General features: G+C 34.6%; 1 protein-coding gene across 4 annotated transcripts in view; it reads right to left on the bottom strand.

The window, feature by feature from the left end:
• The window catches only part of CHD7 (chromodomain helicase DNA binding protein 7), a 197,896-nt gene that overhangs the window by 26,544 nt on the left and 152,433 nt on the right, over window positions 1-18,919 (bottom strand). For all 4 annotated transcript variants that reach the window (XM_087931282.1, XM_087931281.1, XM_087931283.1 and 1 more), the window contains exons 10-19: window positions 17,589-17,672; window positions 12,028-12,165; window positions 11,811-11,932; window positions 11,215-11,458; window positions 9,976-10,152; window positions 9,513-9,656; window positions 6,664-6,919; window positions 4,913-5,123; window positions 4,026-4,221; window positions 3,671-3,838 (exon numbers count right to left, since the gene is read on the bottom strand). In XM_087931282.1, coding sequence (XP_087787408.1) covers window positions 3,671-3,838; window positions 4,026-4,221; window positions 4,913-5,123; window positions 6,664-6,919; window positions 9,513-9,656; window positions 9,976-10,152; window positions 11,215-11,458; window positions 11,811-11,932; window positions 12,028-12,165; window positions 17,589-17,672 — 1,740 coding nt within the window. The remainder of the gene's footprint in view (window positions 1-3,670; window positions 3,839-4,025; window positions 4,222-4,912; window positions 5,124-6,663; window positions 6,920-9,512; window positions 9,657-9,975; window positions 10,153-11,214; window positions 11,459-11,810; window positions 11,933-12,027; window positions 12,166-17,588; window positions 17,673-18,919) is intronic.

The raw sequence follows: 18,919 nt of genomic DNA, 5'->3' as shown, positions 1-18,919 counted from the left end.
CATTTATTCAATTTCAATGTATATCAAAGGTTGGACCTTTTTTTTCAAAGCAAGTGAACATGAAAAGCATTGCATTAAATAAAGTTTCTTATTACTTACAGTGGGAAAAATAACAATTAAAAACTAGAATAATATGGCTACATAAATGTGTTCACGCTTAAACTAATACTTTGTTGAATCACTTAATGACAGCATCTAGTCTTTTGAGGTAGGAGCCTGTCAGTGCAGCACATATTGCCTTGGGAATCTTTGCCTGCTCTTCCTTGTGAAAGTGCTCCAAATCTGTCAGATTGCAAAGGCACCTCCTATGCACAGCCCTCTTCAGGTTTTCAATTGGATTCAGGTCTGGGCTCTGGCTGGGCCGTTCTAAAATTTTGATCTTATTCTGGTAAGCCATTTTTTTTTGTTGATTTGGATATATGCTTTTTATTGTTGTCATGTTGAAAGGTGAAATTCTGCTTCTTCTTTAGCATTTTAGCAGAAGCCTGAAGGTTCTGTGCCAAAATAATTCCTTCTACCTTGACTAAACCCCAGTTCCAACTGAAGAAAAGCAGCCTCAAAACATAATGTTGCCACCATTATGCTTCATTGTGTATTTTGGGTGATATACAGTGTTTTGGTGCAAAAACGTTTTTGGGAATTATGGCTAAAAAGTTCAACCTATGAACTGACATCATAGCACATTTTTTCATATACTTTTGTCACACTTGAGTCAGATTTTTACAAAATGTAGGTGAACTTGGATGCTTTTCTTTGTATAAGAAGGCCACAGTATTGCCACAGTACCCCACAGCCCAGAATATGGGAGATTGCTGTCCATAACCAGTACTTTCAAGAAACTACTGTAATGTTGCTGTAGAGTGTAGACCTCTTGGCAGCCCCTCAGACCAGTTTTCTTCTTGTTGTTTTTTTTAAATTAATTTTGGAGGGATGTCACTTTTGGGTAATGTCATTGGTATGCCATATTTTCTCCACTTGTTGATGACTGTCTTCACTGGGTTCCATAGTATATCCAATGTCCCGATATTTTTTGCACTCTTCTCCTGACTGATATCTTGCAACAATGAGATCCTTTTGATGTTTTGTAAGCTCTTTACAGACCATGGCATCTGCTGTAAGAGGCAACTGAGTAAATGTCAGAAAAATGCTACTAGAACAGTTGAACTTTACATGGGCTTGACCAGAGTTATTTTAATTGTTGGCAAGTATGTACTACTATTTAACATCAGTTTGAACTGATTAATTCTGAACACAGTCACATCCCAATGCTGACACTTATACAGGCATATTCTAGTTTTTTTCCACAACTATATAATTTCAGCTTCTTTTTCAACTGACTTATATAGCTTAAATATTATATTAAAGGTGGAAAGAATTATTAAAGGGTTTATCTTAGTCTGATTTTTTTACATCTCAAAAACCTGGCATTTTAACAGGAATGCCTAGACTTTTTATATCCAGACTTTTTATGTACTAGTTCCTTTTTAATTAGAACATTTAGATGGAATGCTTGGATGGGATTATATAGCTGGTCTGTCAAATCTTTTTTGAACAAAATACAGACAATTAATTATTTTTGAAATGAATCAAGTACACAGTATTAACATATTATATAGTAAGGGGAGGAATAGTAGGAAAAAAACATTTTTCAATCAATAAATAAACAAATAGAATATACTGTATGGCAATAAATAACAGCATTTCTCTCTCTCTCTCTCCCTCTCCCTCCCTCTCTCTCTCTCTCTCTCTTGAACACACCAAGACCTGCATATATGAAGCATATATGCATATATGAAGCATGATGCATATATGTAGTCTCCTGTGCATCATGCCCTGCCACATACATTGGACAGACCAATAGAAGAATAAGTACCTCCCTAGATGAACACAAAAATGCAGTAAAAAAGCTGGAACACACTTCCTCACTAGTCCAACACATGAAAGCAACAGGTCATAGCATCGACTTCAATGGCACCAAAACCCTAGCTACTATAGAAAACCTCAGCTACAGAATTATCAGAGAAGCCATAGAGATTGAAAAAAGACCTGAAAGCATGAATAGAAGAGGTGATTCCACCAGACTGTCAATCATTTGGAAGCCTGCACTCACAAACAAAAAAATCTCCACACCACTAGCCAGACAAGCACCTGGACACAAACAGATCCCCCCTGATACCTCCAGCTCAAACACACCCCAACCAGGTACCCAGATGAAACCTAGCTTCCTAATAAATGATAGCTGTCCATTTACTCAGAGCCAAGCTGCACTAAAAGCCTCCAATACAGGAACACAATGTTGCTAGCCAATCAAGACAAAAAAAGCCACAAAACAGACAGAAGATATTAGAAACACCAATCAAGCAGAACACAGCAACCTCCAAGACCAATAAACACAGACCAAGACTCCCAACCAATCAGGATGAAGAAAAAACCATTCTGGCACAGCAGTAGGCTAGCCCTAAATTTAAAACAGAAACAGCTGTGAAAGTCTGACTCACAGACGAACACAATACAGAAGCCTGATGATGGCAGATGAGATTTTGCCGAAACATTGCTACAACTTTAAAAGAACAACTATAATGACGTGGGAAAATACCTGAACAAAGCTAAATACCGTATGTATGTATGTATGTATGTATGTATGTATGTATGGCATATATATATATATGGCATATATATATGTATGGTATGTATGTATGGCATATATATATATATATATATATATTTTCTGAGGTTTTCGCGGGTATTTGTATGTGGATCTTTGGTTATTCGGGTTTTCTCCTGCGTAAAATTGGAAGTATCTAGGCGACGTTTCGATGAAGTCTCATTCATCATCTTCAGGCTTGTTTTCGGCTTTGTGCTTCTTGGAGTAATGTGAGCTTGTAGCTGCTTCTTCCTTTTAACTGCTAGTGGGGGTGTGACTGATTGGGTCGGGGCTTGGCTGTGTTCTGATTGGGTGGGGGTGGCTGTGTTCCGATTCGAACGCGAAGCCAAACAACAGGATCACAGCTCACCAGCTCAAATCCCCCAGCAACTAAGACTAACCAGAGCACAACCAAGCCCCCACCTGAACAGAACACGCCCCCAGCCAATCAGAACACAGCCAAACCCCCAACCAATCAGAACCCAGCCAAACCCCCAACCAATGAGAACACAGCCAAGCCCCCACACAATCAAGTCACCCCCCCATTAGCAGTTAAAAGGAAGAAGCAGCTGCAAGCTCACATTACTCTAAGAAGCACAAAGCCAGACACAAGCCTGAAGATGACTAATGAGATTTCGTTGAAACGTTGCCAGGATACTTCCAATTTTACGTGGAAGAAAACCCGAATAACCAAAGATCCACATACAAATACCCGCAAAAACCTCAGAAATATATATATATTTATATATATAATATTATAACTATAACTATAATTATAATTATAAATAATATATATAAATAATTTAGATAGAAAACAAACAGGAAATCCGAGAGCTGTAGACTAAACTCAGAACTTGAATAAATAACCTAAAAAAATATGTGACTGCCACATTTCATATTACTGCAGATAAAACAACACGGACATATGTCATCATCAGAAGTCAAGCTATACTCAGGGATACTTTATACTATTTTTAAAGCAATATATATTAAAGGAAAGGGAGGCAGAGGGGCATATATTTTTACCCCATTTGTAGCATTCTCTCTTCCGCTCATGGATTGAAGCACAGCTTTATCAAGACCAAGTTTTAAGCTTGCTTTGTCAAACATTTCCCTTTCATAAGAATTCCTTGTTATTAATCTGTAGATCTTCACTGATTTGCTCTGTCCAATTCTGTGACATCGAGCCTGAGCCTGGAAAAATATGAAATGAGATGTATTTTTTAAACAGATTTTAAAAGGTAGTAAAATGATCAAACGTTAGAACATTATGTTGTTTTTAAATTTTTGTTCAAACAAAACATATTATCTGAGCAATAAATTCTGGGCGGGGGGGGGAGCTAAGGGAATAGAATGTGTTAATTGCCTTTTACAATATTACCTGAAGATCATTTTGAGGATTCCAATCTGAATCAAAAATAATGCAGGTATCAGCAGCTGTAAGATTAATCCCCAAGCCACCTGCTCTTGTGCATAGTAGAAAAACAAATCTGTCAGAATCAGGTCTGGAAAACCTATCAATAGCTGCTTGACGAAGGTTGCCTCTTACTCTGCCATCAATTCGTTCATAAGGATATCTACAAAAGTAAAGTAGTATTAATATAATATTCCCTCCATGCCAGTATTTTAAGACTGAAAGCATTGTTCTCAGAAAATGCATCTTTTTTTCTTATTAGCTTTTATAACTTTCCAGCTCAATTTCAGTTCTAGCTGTAAAAGGAAGTATACAAGTATATAAAAAATAAGTGAGCAGTAAGATTTCTTATTTCAAAAATGTATGTCAAATTGCTGAAAATTACAGAAAAAATGTTGCTGATATAATTAATTGGCTATGTGTCATCCAGTATTAAGAGCCTGAAAATTGTTCCATTTGAAAAAAATAATAAAAGGAAGAAAACATTTTTGAAAATCTAAGATTTATTAATGACTGTTTTATGGACTTTTACTAGAGTCATATAATATAATAACTCTACATATAATAGAAAAAGGGTTTTAATAATGTTTTATTCTAAAAGCATTATTGCTTTTAGCAAAAACCACTCCACTCTTTGAAGGAGATGGGCAGTTTAGAAATAAGTAAATCATAAAGTCTAAAGTAAAAGGTTGTATACTATGATTACGAACAAAGAGAATTAATGAGCAATTTTGTTTAGGAATTCTTCTACTTCATTATAAAATATTCCTTCTCTGTGCAACACAGGCTAAATACTTAATAGTATAATTGACAGAATTTATTTGCTAAACTTAAACTATACTGTTTGTTCTCACCGTCTTTGAATGAGGTAGTCTTCCAGTATGTCCAAGCAGCGCACCATCTGGGAAAAGATAAGCACCCTGTGGCCACCAGCCTTCAATTTTGGCAGCAACTTGTCAATCAGTACTAGCTTGCCAGCAGCCTGGATCATTGCCTGGAGCTGAAAATCTGGAGAGTCAGGATTGTATGTTTCTTTAAACTCTTCCAAAATTTTCTCTTCAGCACCTGCAGAGATTGGACAGCAATATATGAACACTCTAAAGGTTTTATTGATAAAATTATGAATTTACTTCCAGGTCCCCATACAATGCCTAAGAGTTTTATGTGTAAACGTGTATTTATATATTTATTTAGATTTAACATGGAAAATATATAAATAAGTACAAACAATAAAAGCAAAGCTTCCAGCAAACAAGTTTCACAACAACATAGAGGTGCCAAGCCAGAAGTCATAACAAATTAGGGAGCAGTGAATGACTGAATAATTAATTAGCAAATTAAGAACATTAAGCACAATATATATAACAATGAATAGAGAACATAATGACAAAACCATTTCTGTTTTTAGAAAGTGTTTTACATACTGTTACTAACCGTCAAAATTATTAGTTACATTAACTGAATTCTAGTATGAAGCAAATCTCAAATTGAATGACTTCAATATCTACCAGGTAAAGACTATTTTGTGGCATAATAAATTTAAGTGTAGATTATAATCACAGTAAAAATGTCCCAATAAAAAAGGTTACAGTTAAAACTAACAAAATAAGGGCCAAACACAGCAATTTATGGTTCCTCTACCACTTCATTAAATATTAGTTATCTCATTGGACTTCACTTAGAATCTGGGAGGTTTGATCATATGGAAGAGCAGTATATTAAAAAAAAACTCAGGATACCTTAAAATCATTATTACAAAGTGTGTTTATTAACTTAAAATATGGCCAATTTGTTTTTGTTTTAATCTAGTTTTATTTTAATACTGAAAACAAAAACATAATGACATTCACATCCTATAAATGAAGAACAATTAGTACAAGTAACTTAATATACGGAAACAAGCAGTATCTTATAGCAGTAACATTTGTGCAATGAAGCATTAGAATTCTGTTTATATCTTAAAATAGTGTGTTAAGACATGGAAAGGAAAAATCCACACCAACAGTGGAAAGTAGAAATATACATACTTATTTTTTAGATAATTATTTCTAATCACTATTATAGTGTATAGAACTATTTTGGTTTAGACCAAATTACATTTTGATCTATCAGAAACTTCATTTATTCTTTTTTTATTGAATGAACCATAATTATCTATATTAACAAGCTGACATGATTTATTATGTGATTCAATTCACATCTGATGTATCTAGGCAGTTCTAAATTTATTGATGTATAAGCCTATTGATGACAAAAATGTGCCTTTAAAAGTAATTAGGAAATCATTTCTTCAATTAAAATAATGACACCTGGCTTGAAGATACAAGAAAGGCATCTGAGTTGATTATTGTCATAAGGCATTGATGCAATCATTCAGTAAGTTGGCATGTAGTTAAACCCGGCATTTGGAGATTGAATAGAACATTCACAGCTTCCTCAAAAATACAGTTTGTTTTAAAATTGAAATCTGTAAATAATGTAGATTGTTAGTTGTGTTTTAATTGTGTAAGCTACCGAGATTCATATGCAAGTGAGATGGGCAGCCATAATATACATATAACTATAATCCTTACACAATATTTTTGTTAAATAGGAGAAAGCATACCATTTATAAGATATGGATGGTTGCAGCATTTTCTCAGTTCCATCATAGTATTTAACAGATTAGGAACATTTGCTTGTCCACCTCCTTTTGATAAAAATGTGAAATTCTTTTCAAGAATAGCTCTGTAGTATTTTTTCTGAATGTTTGTCAATTCAACTTCAATAATAGTTTCTTCCTTGGGTGCCAGGTTCTTCTCCACATCTTCTTTCAGTCGTCTCAACATCATTGGTTTTAAAATAGCTTGAAGTTTTTGAACCTGATAAAATAAATGTTTATATTATAATTTTCAATTCCTATTATAAATATCTTATATAATATTTACATCTTTCCATAATTTTCTATTATGCTGAAATTTTTGTAAAAATGAAAATATTTCCATAATTACTATTATCATTCATCAACAGTGTTTACAGAATAACTTTATTATGGTAAGAATAACTTCATTACAGTAAATGCTGTATTTAACAGATGATTTGGGGAAATGAGTTTCTGTTAAATCCAAATATCCATTAAATCAGAATTTACATCATTTGCATAATTACATAATTGACATGACTGCTGTCATTTGCAGTAAAATCCCAATTTAATAGAAACTTGTTTGATATAATGCACATTATCCTGTTAATGGAATGAAGTCTGAACTGAACATTTGTCTTGTTTATATCACGTCTGGTAAAAAGAGATCTGTTAAACAGATTGTTTACTATATTATCATGTACTAAAAAGATTGTAGTAACTAACATAGAACTATAATTCAAACATTCAGAGCAATTAATATGCACTAGAAATGCTACCTGAGTAAAGAAATCTTAATTGTATGAGATTTAATCATGACAATATTGGAATAATTAAATTATAGTAGATAAAAAGGCCCATGTAATATAATAGTGCAGCCAAATCCTTGTAGATTACACTATATTTATTAAACATTATATTTCTTCTACAATAGGTTATAACATTTTATATTACTATTGTGTGGGCTAAAATATTGGTAATACTTTTCCATACTTCATTTAAAAGGCCTATTTATAAGATTTCTTCGATCTAATGAGCTCCAGATGTACTGAATTTAAATGCTTTAAATGTTTTTAAAAATTGTTTTGCTTTTAAGTTGTTGGTATTATTTTGCTTTGTGTTTTAAGTATCACTATTTTATTTTAGGAAATTTATATTGCTGCCTATTCACACATGGCAACTCAAGGTGGCTTACAGGAATATAAAAAAGTCATATATATATAAAATAAAACCAATAAAAGATAATAATTAATAAAATAATATAATAACCCCCCCAACACCCTGGCGACAACACATCACATGAGCCATTTAATGTGCTCCATCCCATTTTGGGTTGCCCAGACCCGCTGGCAGAACTAGATCTTCAGCGCCTTCCAGAAGAGTGGGGGCCATTCTAATCTCTGGGGGAATGATGTTCCAAAGAGACAGAGCCACCATGGAAAAGGCCCTTCTTCTGAGTCCCACCAGGTGTAGCTCTCTAGAGCCGGATGCGTCACACACTGGCTATGCCCACACCTATTTAGTGCAGGGGAAAAAAGTCAGGATATGTCATGTGATGCTGCCTTGATGGCACAAGTTTGACACTCCTGCCCTAGTGGATATGACATGCAACATTTCTTGCCTCCCCACTCTGGTAGGTCAGGTAGATATGACCAGCAAGAAACGGTCCCTCAGATAACCTGGACCTGAGCCCTGGATGTCTTTAAAAGTGACAACCAGCACCTTGAATTGCACCCAGAAGCAAATCGACAACCAATGCAGCTCCCACAGGAGAGGTGATACATGTGCACACCAAGGTCTGCACAAACCATATGGACCACTGCATTTTGCACCAACTGGAGCTTCCAGATGCTTTTCAAGGGCAGTCCCATGTAGAGTGTGTTGTAATAATCAAGACAGGAAGTGACTAGGTCATGAGTGACCGTGAATAGGGATTGTTGGTCCAGGAAAGGGCGTAATTGGCACACAACCCGCAGTTGCACAAAGGCCCTCCTGGCCATGACTCCACCTGCTCTTCAAGCAGGAGTCGCAAGTCCAGGAGAACCCCCAGATTATGCATAGGATCTGTTTGGGGTAGTGCCACCCCATCCAAGACTAAAGATGGCAATTCTCCCTGGCCAAAGAACCCCAAACCCAGAGTCACCAGTCTTGCCAGGGTTCTGTTTCAACCCGTTGCTCCCTCTCCAGACCCTAACAGCATCCAGGCACTGCGAGAGGGAGGACATGGCATCACTTAACTCACCATGGGCTGAGACATACAGCTGAGTATCATCACCATATTGATGATACCTCAGTCGATGGCAACGGATGATCTCACCCAACGGAACCCCACAAAACAGTGGGCAAGGGCTGGATTTCTCTCCTCCTATCAACCCTGAGAGCTGCCACAGAGGAAATAAGTGAACCAGGATAGCAGAGAGCCTCCCATTCTCAACCCCCGAAGCCGCTCTAGAAGAACACCATGATCAATGGTATCAAAAGTTGCCAAAACATCAAGTAGAGCAAGGATGGATGCATTACCCCATCCTTCCACAGATCCTCCAAAAGTGGGACCAGTGCGGTTTCTGTTCCATAGGCAGGCCTGAATCCTGACTGGTAGGGGTCTAGATAATCTGTTTCATCCAGAAACCACTAAATAGTTTACATTTACATGGAATCTCTTTAAAAATTACATATAAATATTTTAAAGTTTAAATTCATTTTGACAATAATAAAATGTAAAACCTCCCAAAAGTAAAGTAGTTTCGTTCCAATAAAAACAAAACTGCTACTCTAAGGATTTTTCAAAATTGGTGACTATTATAATTGGAAAGTAATATTGTGGAATAATTTACCTGTTCCTCAGTTTTTAGATCACCAAATTCTTGCATAAAAGTAGTTTCTGAAGGAAAACGACTTGGTTCCAAGAAATGGAGCAAGCTAAAAAGCTCTTCTACAGTATTTTGCAAAGGAGTCCCTGTAAGAAGCACCTTGTGTTCCTGCAAAAAATAAGACAACAAAAACTTATTTATTCAATTATTTTGTATTTTTATTTATTTATTAAATTTTTATGCTACCCATCTCCACTACAAGGGAAGATTTCAATCTGTTTCATGCCCATTTTTTCCTACTGTACTTTAAATATTATCAGTGGATTCTTTAAAGAATGATACAAATGTATGATACAAATGAACTGTAGGTATTTCATAGCATTCTCTTAAGCAGGAAAAGTGTAACGACAAGAATGTTAACAAATTCAAATGGAATTCAAATGGACAGAATTAAGAATATCTGAGATTTAAGAATATCAATACCCACCAGGTCCATCATTTTGAGACCTTCTAGCAGCTTACAATTTCTGTTCTTTAGCCTGTGAGCTTCATCAATGATCACACATCGCCACGGAATGTTACGGAGCTCAGGACAATCAGTCAAAATCATTTCAAATGTTGTAATGATGGCATGAAATCTATATGATCCTTTAACTGCACGACCCTAAAAGCATAAAGATTATTATGTAATTATTATATATGGTTAAAACAACCTTATGCATGATTCAAATGCTTTCTTTCAAAACAAAAATATTCACTGACTAATGATAGAATTTGGATAATGCCTAAATCCTGCTCTTAAACCTAAACCTCTTAAAACCAAAGAATGTACTTTGGAAGTTGAAAGCCACTACAAACATTATGCACTCTTTATAAATGTTACTAACAGTATCAAATGTTCTGTGGAATACTGATAATGTGACAATGTGGGAAGATCTGCATAAACAATCTGCCTTCTCCCCATTCCACTCACCCTAATTTTTTACTTTTATTTAATTTATTAAATTTATATGCCATCCTTTTAGCCTAGAGACAACTCAGTGGCTTACAGAGTAAAAATGTCAAAGTAAAACATTAAAATGTTAGGATAATAAATATGAATATTAAAATTAATATTAAATTTATATCCCGATGAAGGGAACTGCAGTACACAAAAGTTTATGCTTTTTAATAAAATATGTTAGTTGGAAAAAGTGCTACCAGGCTCTTCCATGATAGAAAAATGTACTTATAAATCATTCTTAATTTTGGATGAAAGGGCAATCTGGCTACAACATCTGTCACCCCATTGATTACCAGGGTTGATTTGGCTGAGCTGGCTGGCTAGGTGGGTGTCCCTTCCTCCATCACCACTCCATGTGGGACCCTCCCGAAGCTGCGCACTTGGTGGAAGAAGACAATCATCCCAGATAGAAGGAGTGTACCGCTCTTTGGTCAAGGGTATACGATAGCTGCGCTCCTTACTAAAACTTCCAAATAAGCTCAAATCATTCTTAGTTTTGTTTAATCAGAGTGGAAAAATTACAGTCTACTGTTTTAAACCCCCTATTTTAGGAAACCTTAATAGCGTAATATTTAAGTGTGAAGAATTTATGGAAAACATTTCCCTTTGGCAACCCCTTTTCTAATCCTGACTATAGTTTTTGAAACAACGAAGGGCAATAAACCAACAAGGAGAAATAGTTATTTGAAATCATATTTTATTATACTAAATAATAACATTTACCTGTGGGTCTTTGAAATACATTTCATATGTCTGAATCATCCTTCGACTGGCTTGGCTCCCATGATACACAACAACATTCAACTCTGTCCAGGTACGGAATTCTCTTTCCCAATTGGGGATTGTAGACAATGGGGCAATAACCAAAAATGGACCATGGATTCCTTTTAAATATATCTCATAGAGAAATGTAATGGACTGGATAGTTTTTCCCAATCCCATTTCATCTGCTAAAATGCAGTTGCGTCTGCAATGAATAAATATTCAGTTTTGAAATTATAATTCAGCTCCTCAAATGAGATTTACAAAACACACTTCCTTATTTATTTGACTGTAAGAATCTTATGTATCATAAGGACATTTACTTTTAAGAATTAAATAGTGTTAACTCAAACACTTCAAGGTTCAATACAAATTCATATACAGAAAAAATACACAACCGGGGCGGGGTGGGGGGAGAGAAAGAGGGAGAATATAGTCACAGAAGTTATTATTTTACTAATCAAGATTATTAAAACACCCTGTATTTTAAAATATCCAGGGATATTAAATTTGAAAAGTCAAACTATACTGTTTTACAATGAATGCATGTTACATACGTGTTGTACCAGTTGAAAAGAAGCCAGTTTACTCCTTCCAATTGGTATTCCCTGAGTTTGTTGTTGTTTTTATATTCTCTGGAACATTCTGATTTCTTCCAGTCATCAGCAGGAGGTCGCTCCTATTTCAAATGCAGCAAATCATATTAGTGGTTTCCACAAACCACATTATTAAGCTTCTATTAAGAAACATTTTCAATAGAAAACTAAATCTTACCACACGTTCTGTTTCTGGCTCCCTAGCCACTAGTCTCTCATATTCTTCAATCTTAGCTTGATCTATGTCTTGCTTTAATTCCCATGTGCTGTCTTCATATGGAAGCGAACACCATTTCACCAAATAATGAATCACAGACTTTTTAAAGGGAAAAAAGCAAACAAATGTATTATATGAAAATCAATGAATATGATCAATGGCATTGTAATTTTGTAAACCAAATAAAACAGAATATTTCATTGAACTTCTATTTTTAATGTAAAAACAGCACATATACCAATAAAGTACTTTGTTACATCACTTTTAAAGTTACGTAACCTATAATTACAATTCTTTTACTAACTATCTGTGAATTCACCAAAGACTGACCTTAGAAAACTAAGTAAGGGTTCTCAGAAGAATACACAAAGTTCATAGATAAGTGTGCTGAATCAGTAAGGAAAGTAGTTTTCAAAGAGAGTAGTTGCAATGAATATGGAACCAGAAGTTCAAATGGTTTTGAGATGGGCCAGGCTGAGCACTGGGGAAAGATTCCAAAGCAGCGCAATAGCAATTAGACTTATATACCGCTTTACAGCCTGCTCTATAATAATAAATAAATAATAAATAGCTGAGGTAGAAAAACATTTAAACTGCTTAACAGTAATCCATATAAAAGTTGGGTAACTGAAAATCATACCCCCATAAGTTGAAACTACAGCCGAATCTTTTCTTTTTCCTTTAAACTTCAACAAAAATGTAGCTGAGTTATCTCTGAAGTTTCTAGCAGGCTGAATACTTTTTCTATTTTTTAAGCATAAGTTTTCTGTGTGGAATATTTTGTGAAAGCTCACATTTATTCTACAGCAAGTGAGAAACATGAAACTGATAATTTCCAAGCCACATTTTTGAGCATCATCACATCTGGATGAACCATTTTTCCTTCCATTTAATCATATGCAATTCTTAGAGACCGCCTTGGTAAGTCCCTGCACTGTTTTTTTGGCAAGGTGTTTCAAAAGTGGCCATTAGATGGATATAGATGAACCAATACATCTCAAATATATAATAATTAGCTCTATTTAATTTGAAAGTCTGAAAAGAATCACCTAAATAGAGGAGAATCAATAGGGTGCAGAATTGCTTAATCTGGACTACTTTTAATAGTCCCTTATTTCGTATCAGAAGAAACTTGAAAGTCAGTGTGCCTTTAATATTCTTAAATGTTCCACTTAGTTCATATAATTATGAGAGTTTTGCCTGATTTAAGGGCACTACACTTGCCATGATTCCTGGTGAACAAATATGAGCCAGCAGGGTGCTGCAGCTACCCAAAAAAGCCAACACAGTTCTAGGCTGCATAAACAGAGAGACAGAATCAAAATCACACTAAGTATTAATATTACTTTATAATGCCTTGGTAACGCTACACTTGGAATATTGCATCCAGTTTTGGTCACCATGATATAAAAAAGATGTTGAGACTCTAGAAAGAGTACAGAGAAGAGCAACAAAGATGATTAGGGGACTGGAGGCTAAAACATAAAGAATGGTGCTGTAACTGGATATGTCTAGTCCTATGAAAAGAAGAACTAGGGGTGACAAGATAGCAGTGTTCCGAAATCTCAGAGGTTGCCACAAAGAAGAGGGAGTCAAACTATTCTCCAAAGCACCTGAAGGCAGGACAAGAAGCAATGGGTAGAAACTAAACAAGGAGAGAAGCAGCCTAGAACTAAGGAGAAATTTCCTGACAGTTAAAACAATTAATCAGTGGAACAACTTGCCTCCAGAAGTCGTAAATGCTCCAACACTGGAAGTTTTTAAGAAGAGATTGGAGAACCATTTATCTGAAATAGTAGAGTTTCCTGCCTAAGCAGGGGGTTGAACTAGAAGACCTGTAAGGTCCCTTCGAACTCTGTTATTCTATCCTATGGCTGTGTATTCCCCAAGTGTTTGAAGCATTACTATCTATTATCAATAGAAAAGGGGTTACAAAAAGCAAGAAAAATCCAAATTCTGCAGTGCAAAGCCCATGAAACATAAGATGACCAAAGACAACAGTTGGCTTTTGTTTAATTCGAAAGCTTCTAGAAAAAACAGGCCCCCAATATCCTCTTCTGGATAATGGCTTAATTGCACTAATTGCCAGTATATTGGGATAGGTTCGCTTGAAAGTCAGTAGCTCCAAGTTAATTTTGAGATGAGACCCCCCAATGGACATAGTACTAATAAGGAAGGAATCCCACTGTTCATATCTAAAATATTCTAATGAAATAGGTAACCTGTTTAGGAGAAAACCTTGACTCTTTTATAATTAATCAGCAAACCCAATCATTCTCCAAGTGGAGAAAAACGGAATGGACATTTAAGTCTCTGAAGCAGAAGTCCTACCAACGCAAAATCCACACATACTGTAATTCACTAGATGAACAGATTCTTTATCACAGCAAAACTTTAGAGAGCCATCATTTTTCAAGGAACAGAAAATTAATATGGATTATTAAACAGTCTACTTTATAATTTACTGCTGAGGGTGGGAGCAATGTAATTGTAAAACGAAGTATCAATTCAGTCTATTGAGATAAACTAGCTTCACTTAAAAAGAAAAGCTAAAATAAAACCTATGAAATTTGGCTATTTGCAGATTAGTATTTGCATCCAGAAAATGAGGAACCTAATAAAGATCTTTTTTTTTTCAATATTAGAATAACAACTTTCCCTGAAATAATTCAGAGAAACTCACTTTCAAGTTGTACTATGCCAAACAAACCTTGATTTTTTGTACAGTGCAGTCTGTCACTTAAAGCAAGCATTAAAGAGAAGAACAGAAATACTCTGTGGTTATTGTCAGAGATCACTAAATTTTAGATCACTAAATTCACTATAATAGAATTCCAACCATAAATTTTCAGCAGAATGAACTAAAACAATCAAAAGTGCTATTTGGAATCCCAGCTTAGTCTCCTATGGATTTGCTGCATGGATCTAGCTGATTTGAAGAATGTCCTATTATTTGATCCCTCCTAATAACATACATCTTCCCCTGAACAATATCATCTTCCATAAATATATTTATTGTTGTCCAGAAATATGCTGGTGGAAGAAATAAAGGCAAAAATGAAAATAAAAACATTTTTTCTGCCTTGATATAACTGGCCACATGAAAACAAATCTGGTGGAATCAATATGAATAAATTATAGAAGACTGAGATATAAATATCATATCAATATTGATGTGTTGCATCCAAAAAAATGTGGAAAGTACAGATAAGAGAGATCAGCTCCAATTAATGAAGAAATTGATACTGGACTATATAACAACAAATTATAAGTGAGGTCACAAACTTTTCCTAGAGAAAACAAGTCAGGAAGCCCACTATCAGGTAGTACATTTCTCTACAAGATTAGAAAAGGGAAAATATAGTAATAAATATAAAAGTGGTACAAGTATTTGCAGGATTGATTACAAAATTGGAATTAAACAAATTTTTGGTGAGAATGCAACGCCAGACTGTTGGCATTTGCAAAGTCCATTTCAAAATAAAAACAAAAAACAACAAAAAACCACCCAAGATGAACTGCCAAGAACTATCACTGGAACATTGAAAACATAGCTGTTCTTTGAACCAAAGCCAAAATTCTGCTATAGAAGATACTCTGGAATATACAAGTCTGTTGCCAAAAACCTTATATGTGAATTCTGTGTAGTATGGGCTAAATATACATGATAAGAATATGTATAGTAAACCACAATGTCCACTATGAATAAGATGTTGTAACACTTTAAAATAATGAAAGGTTTTCCTGAATATTGAAAATAGCGAAATTATTTTCTGAACTTTTTCTCTCTCACGATCTTTTAAAAACCATGTAGGAGCTCAAAAGACTGCAGTTTATTGGGTTATATTTCATATTTATTAAATTAAAAATTAAAACTGACACATTCACTGCTGCTACTGATTTTCACAATTATTTGATGGGGCTTTAGTCTACATAACTAAAATTCTTGTGACTTTAACTGGGTGAAACAGTATATCTTGAAGCAACAACTTTTAAACCAAGGTACCTCAGATGGGCTAACTTATAGAATATGTTCAAAATCTAGAATCCATGATTCCCATGGAATTGAAATTTGGCAAATCCACAGCTGTTGCAGTGCTGCAGAGTTTTAATAGATCAATCCTATCCTAGACCTCAGAAGGCTGAGTAGCTCTGCCCTTCTTTCAGCTGCTAAAGATCAGTTAGATGTCTGGAGATTGGGCAGGCTGGCCCCATCATAGGCTGCTGGAAAGTGGCCAGCCACATTCAAGCTGACAGGAAACTAAAAGTTGCTTCCCTCCTACTGTTTTTTTTTTTTTTAATTGATCCTTGGTCATTTCTCTGTTTAGATAAGAAAATGAAATGACCCAATGTGTCATGGGTTGACTAGTACAGTATTATTTTTCAACATAGGCTGACAAATAATCTGGATTTTGCAGACCCTTGAGAAGGTCTTGGGCAATCTCCATGGGTTCTAGGACCACACCTGAAGAAACTCTTTCTAAAAAATATTCAATTGCCCATAATGAAAGCAATGTACAATCACTTTAGATAGGCAGTGACAAAGAAAGCATCATAAAGATATGGGGTCCAAAATCTATTATATATTCACTATATGGCTAGGGTAGTGATAAAATTGATTTTTAACTATGATTTTATAACCATATAATACAAAATGATTAATAAACTCCTACATTTGAAACTTTCAAATAATAATAATTATATGTATTTAATTGTATTTTCATTTTATGTGAAATTTTAATTTATATGGAAAATAATAAAAATAAGTTATATTCAAAAAGCAAATATAACAGTATTATTTCATAAACCAAACTTTAAAGTTTCCTTGACACACAAATACAGTGTGTGTTACAAGATAAAATCTTGACATTACAAATTTATCCTCTTTATTTTCTATTCCCATATTTTACATATTATTTTGACATATTAGTATCTTTCATAACAATTGATATTGCAACATTTTGTCCGGGTGAAGGATATGGATGTTGAAGTACAGGTAAACTTTAAACTTACAACCATAATAGAGATTGCCCATCATGGTTGTAAGCTGTGACAGGTCAGTCATGTGACCCAATTTTACAAGTTTTTCTGGTCAACTCTGTGGTCATTAAGTGGACCGATGGTTTGCAAAGAACATTTTTTTCCAAAAACCAAAAGTAAATAACGATAGTTTTTTCAGCAAAACTATCTTAAAATGTGATATGATTGCAGGATGCTGCAAATGGCTATCAATGAGACCGCTTGCTGAGCAGCCAAAGTTCAATCACTTGACTGTGGGGATGGTGACCATTAAAGCTTGAAATTTGGGCTATAAGTAGCCTCCCCATAGATCCATTGTAATTGTTAAGCGACCCAAGTTGAGGACTACCTGAAGTGTAATTTAAAAATTAATGTGTATCCAAAAATGTACCAGAAATATCTATTACCATAAATTAACATGAAAATAGTTTTAGAAATGTATGGCATACTTCACTTTAATTCGCTAGCAAACAAGTGCATTTAAAAAATAATAGTAAACTTACCTCTCCATTATCATCTTTGCTATGTGAAATATCCATTATTCGGTCAACTTCAACATAATCTGGATTAAAAAGTTCATCATCTATCTATTCAAGGGCAAACATGGATAAAGAGGAAAAAATCAGTAAATAAAACAGTAGGGACTCTGTACACAAAATGCATGTTTGGTAAACTATTGCATTAATTGAAGTGCAACAATCTAGAACGTTAGCTTTTCTGAGGGAATTGAACTTCTTTCACTTCGTTAACTGGTTTCTTAATTACAGTGTACAACTTTTTATCGTGCAAGAATGGTTAGAAATAGGAATGTTTAGGGATATTTTAAATGAAGTGGGAAATTACAATTCACTAATGAGCAGCTTAAAAAGTTAGCACATTCTTGAAGATTGAAGCTTGCAATATAGAAGTTGGAACTCTGAAAACTATATGCTGTGGAAATAAACTTCAGAAGTCACTAATTACTGTTTAAATCATATTCAGAAATAATTATTCCTGAAGAAATAAATTAGATATCCTATTTTTCCTAGATTGTCTTAGCAATGATCTTATTTTTGAGATTTCTTAAATTTATGTGAGAACTGGCATATGATTGTATACTAATCAAATCTATTATAAATACATACTTTTCCTCTTATTTGGTGTACTGTAGTGGTTTTCCCCTTTTAATCAATGATTTACAGAGATTGTCTGGACGAGTCACTGTAGTTTTCTTGGTAAGATTTTTCAGAAGTGCTTTGCTATTGCCTCCTTCCTAGAGCTGAGAGAAGGTGACAAGCCCAAGGTCACCCAGCTGGCTTTGTGCCTAAGGCAGGACTATAACTCACTGTCTTCTAGTTTCTAGTTTGATGCCTTAACAACAACTGGCTCTCATATGCTTACTGGTACAAGTTAACAGGCAAACACACACAACACTTTTTGAATAACTGAAAAGTTCAAGGATTTTCAGATACGTTATTTTAATTGTTGGATTGGCATATTCTAAAGGCAAAGATATTGCCAATCAATTTTGAGTGGCTACTTGGTCATTGCTTGATATATTTCTTACATAGCAACTAACTTTATCCATTATAGTTACTTCTAAGTATCCTTTTCATTATCTTTCCACCATGGAACCTGATCACAGATGGTTTCAGAAAAGAACAGAACATATAGATTCTCTTGATTCATGCCAAATCTAACCAATTAAGTCGTAACTTCTTTTTCATTGATTTTACCATGAAACTGGGAGAGGGGAATCCACCCAGAGAAACTGTTTTGGATAACAAGTGATGTTTTAAATTGGACTGTCTCTAAAAAAATTAATCCGCTTATTGCAGTGAGTTAGCTATTTAAT

Source organism: Pseudonaja textilis, chromosome 3 (assembly GCF_049901715.1).
Source record: "Pseudonaja textilis isolate UNSWEBS1 chromosome 3, rPseTex1.2, whole genome shotgun sequence".
NCBI classification, from domain to species: domain Eukaryota; kingdom Metazoa; phylum Chordata; class Lepidosauria; order Squamata; family Elapidae; genus Pseudonaja; species Pseudonaja textilis.
Note: the sequence above shows the minus strand (reverse complement) of the source record. Positions and strands in the feature narration are given on the sequence as shown.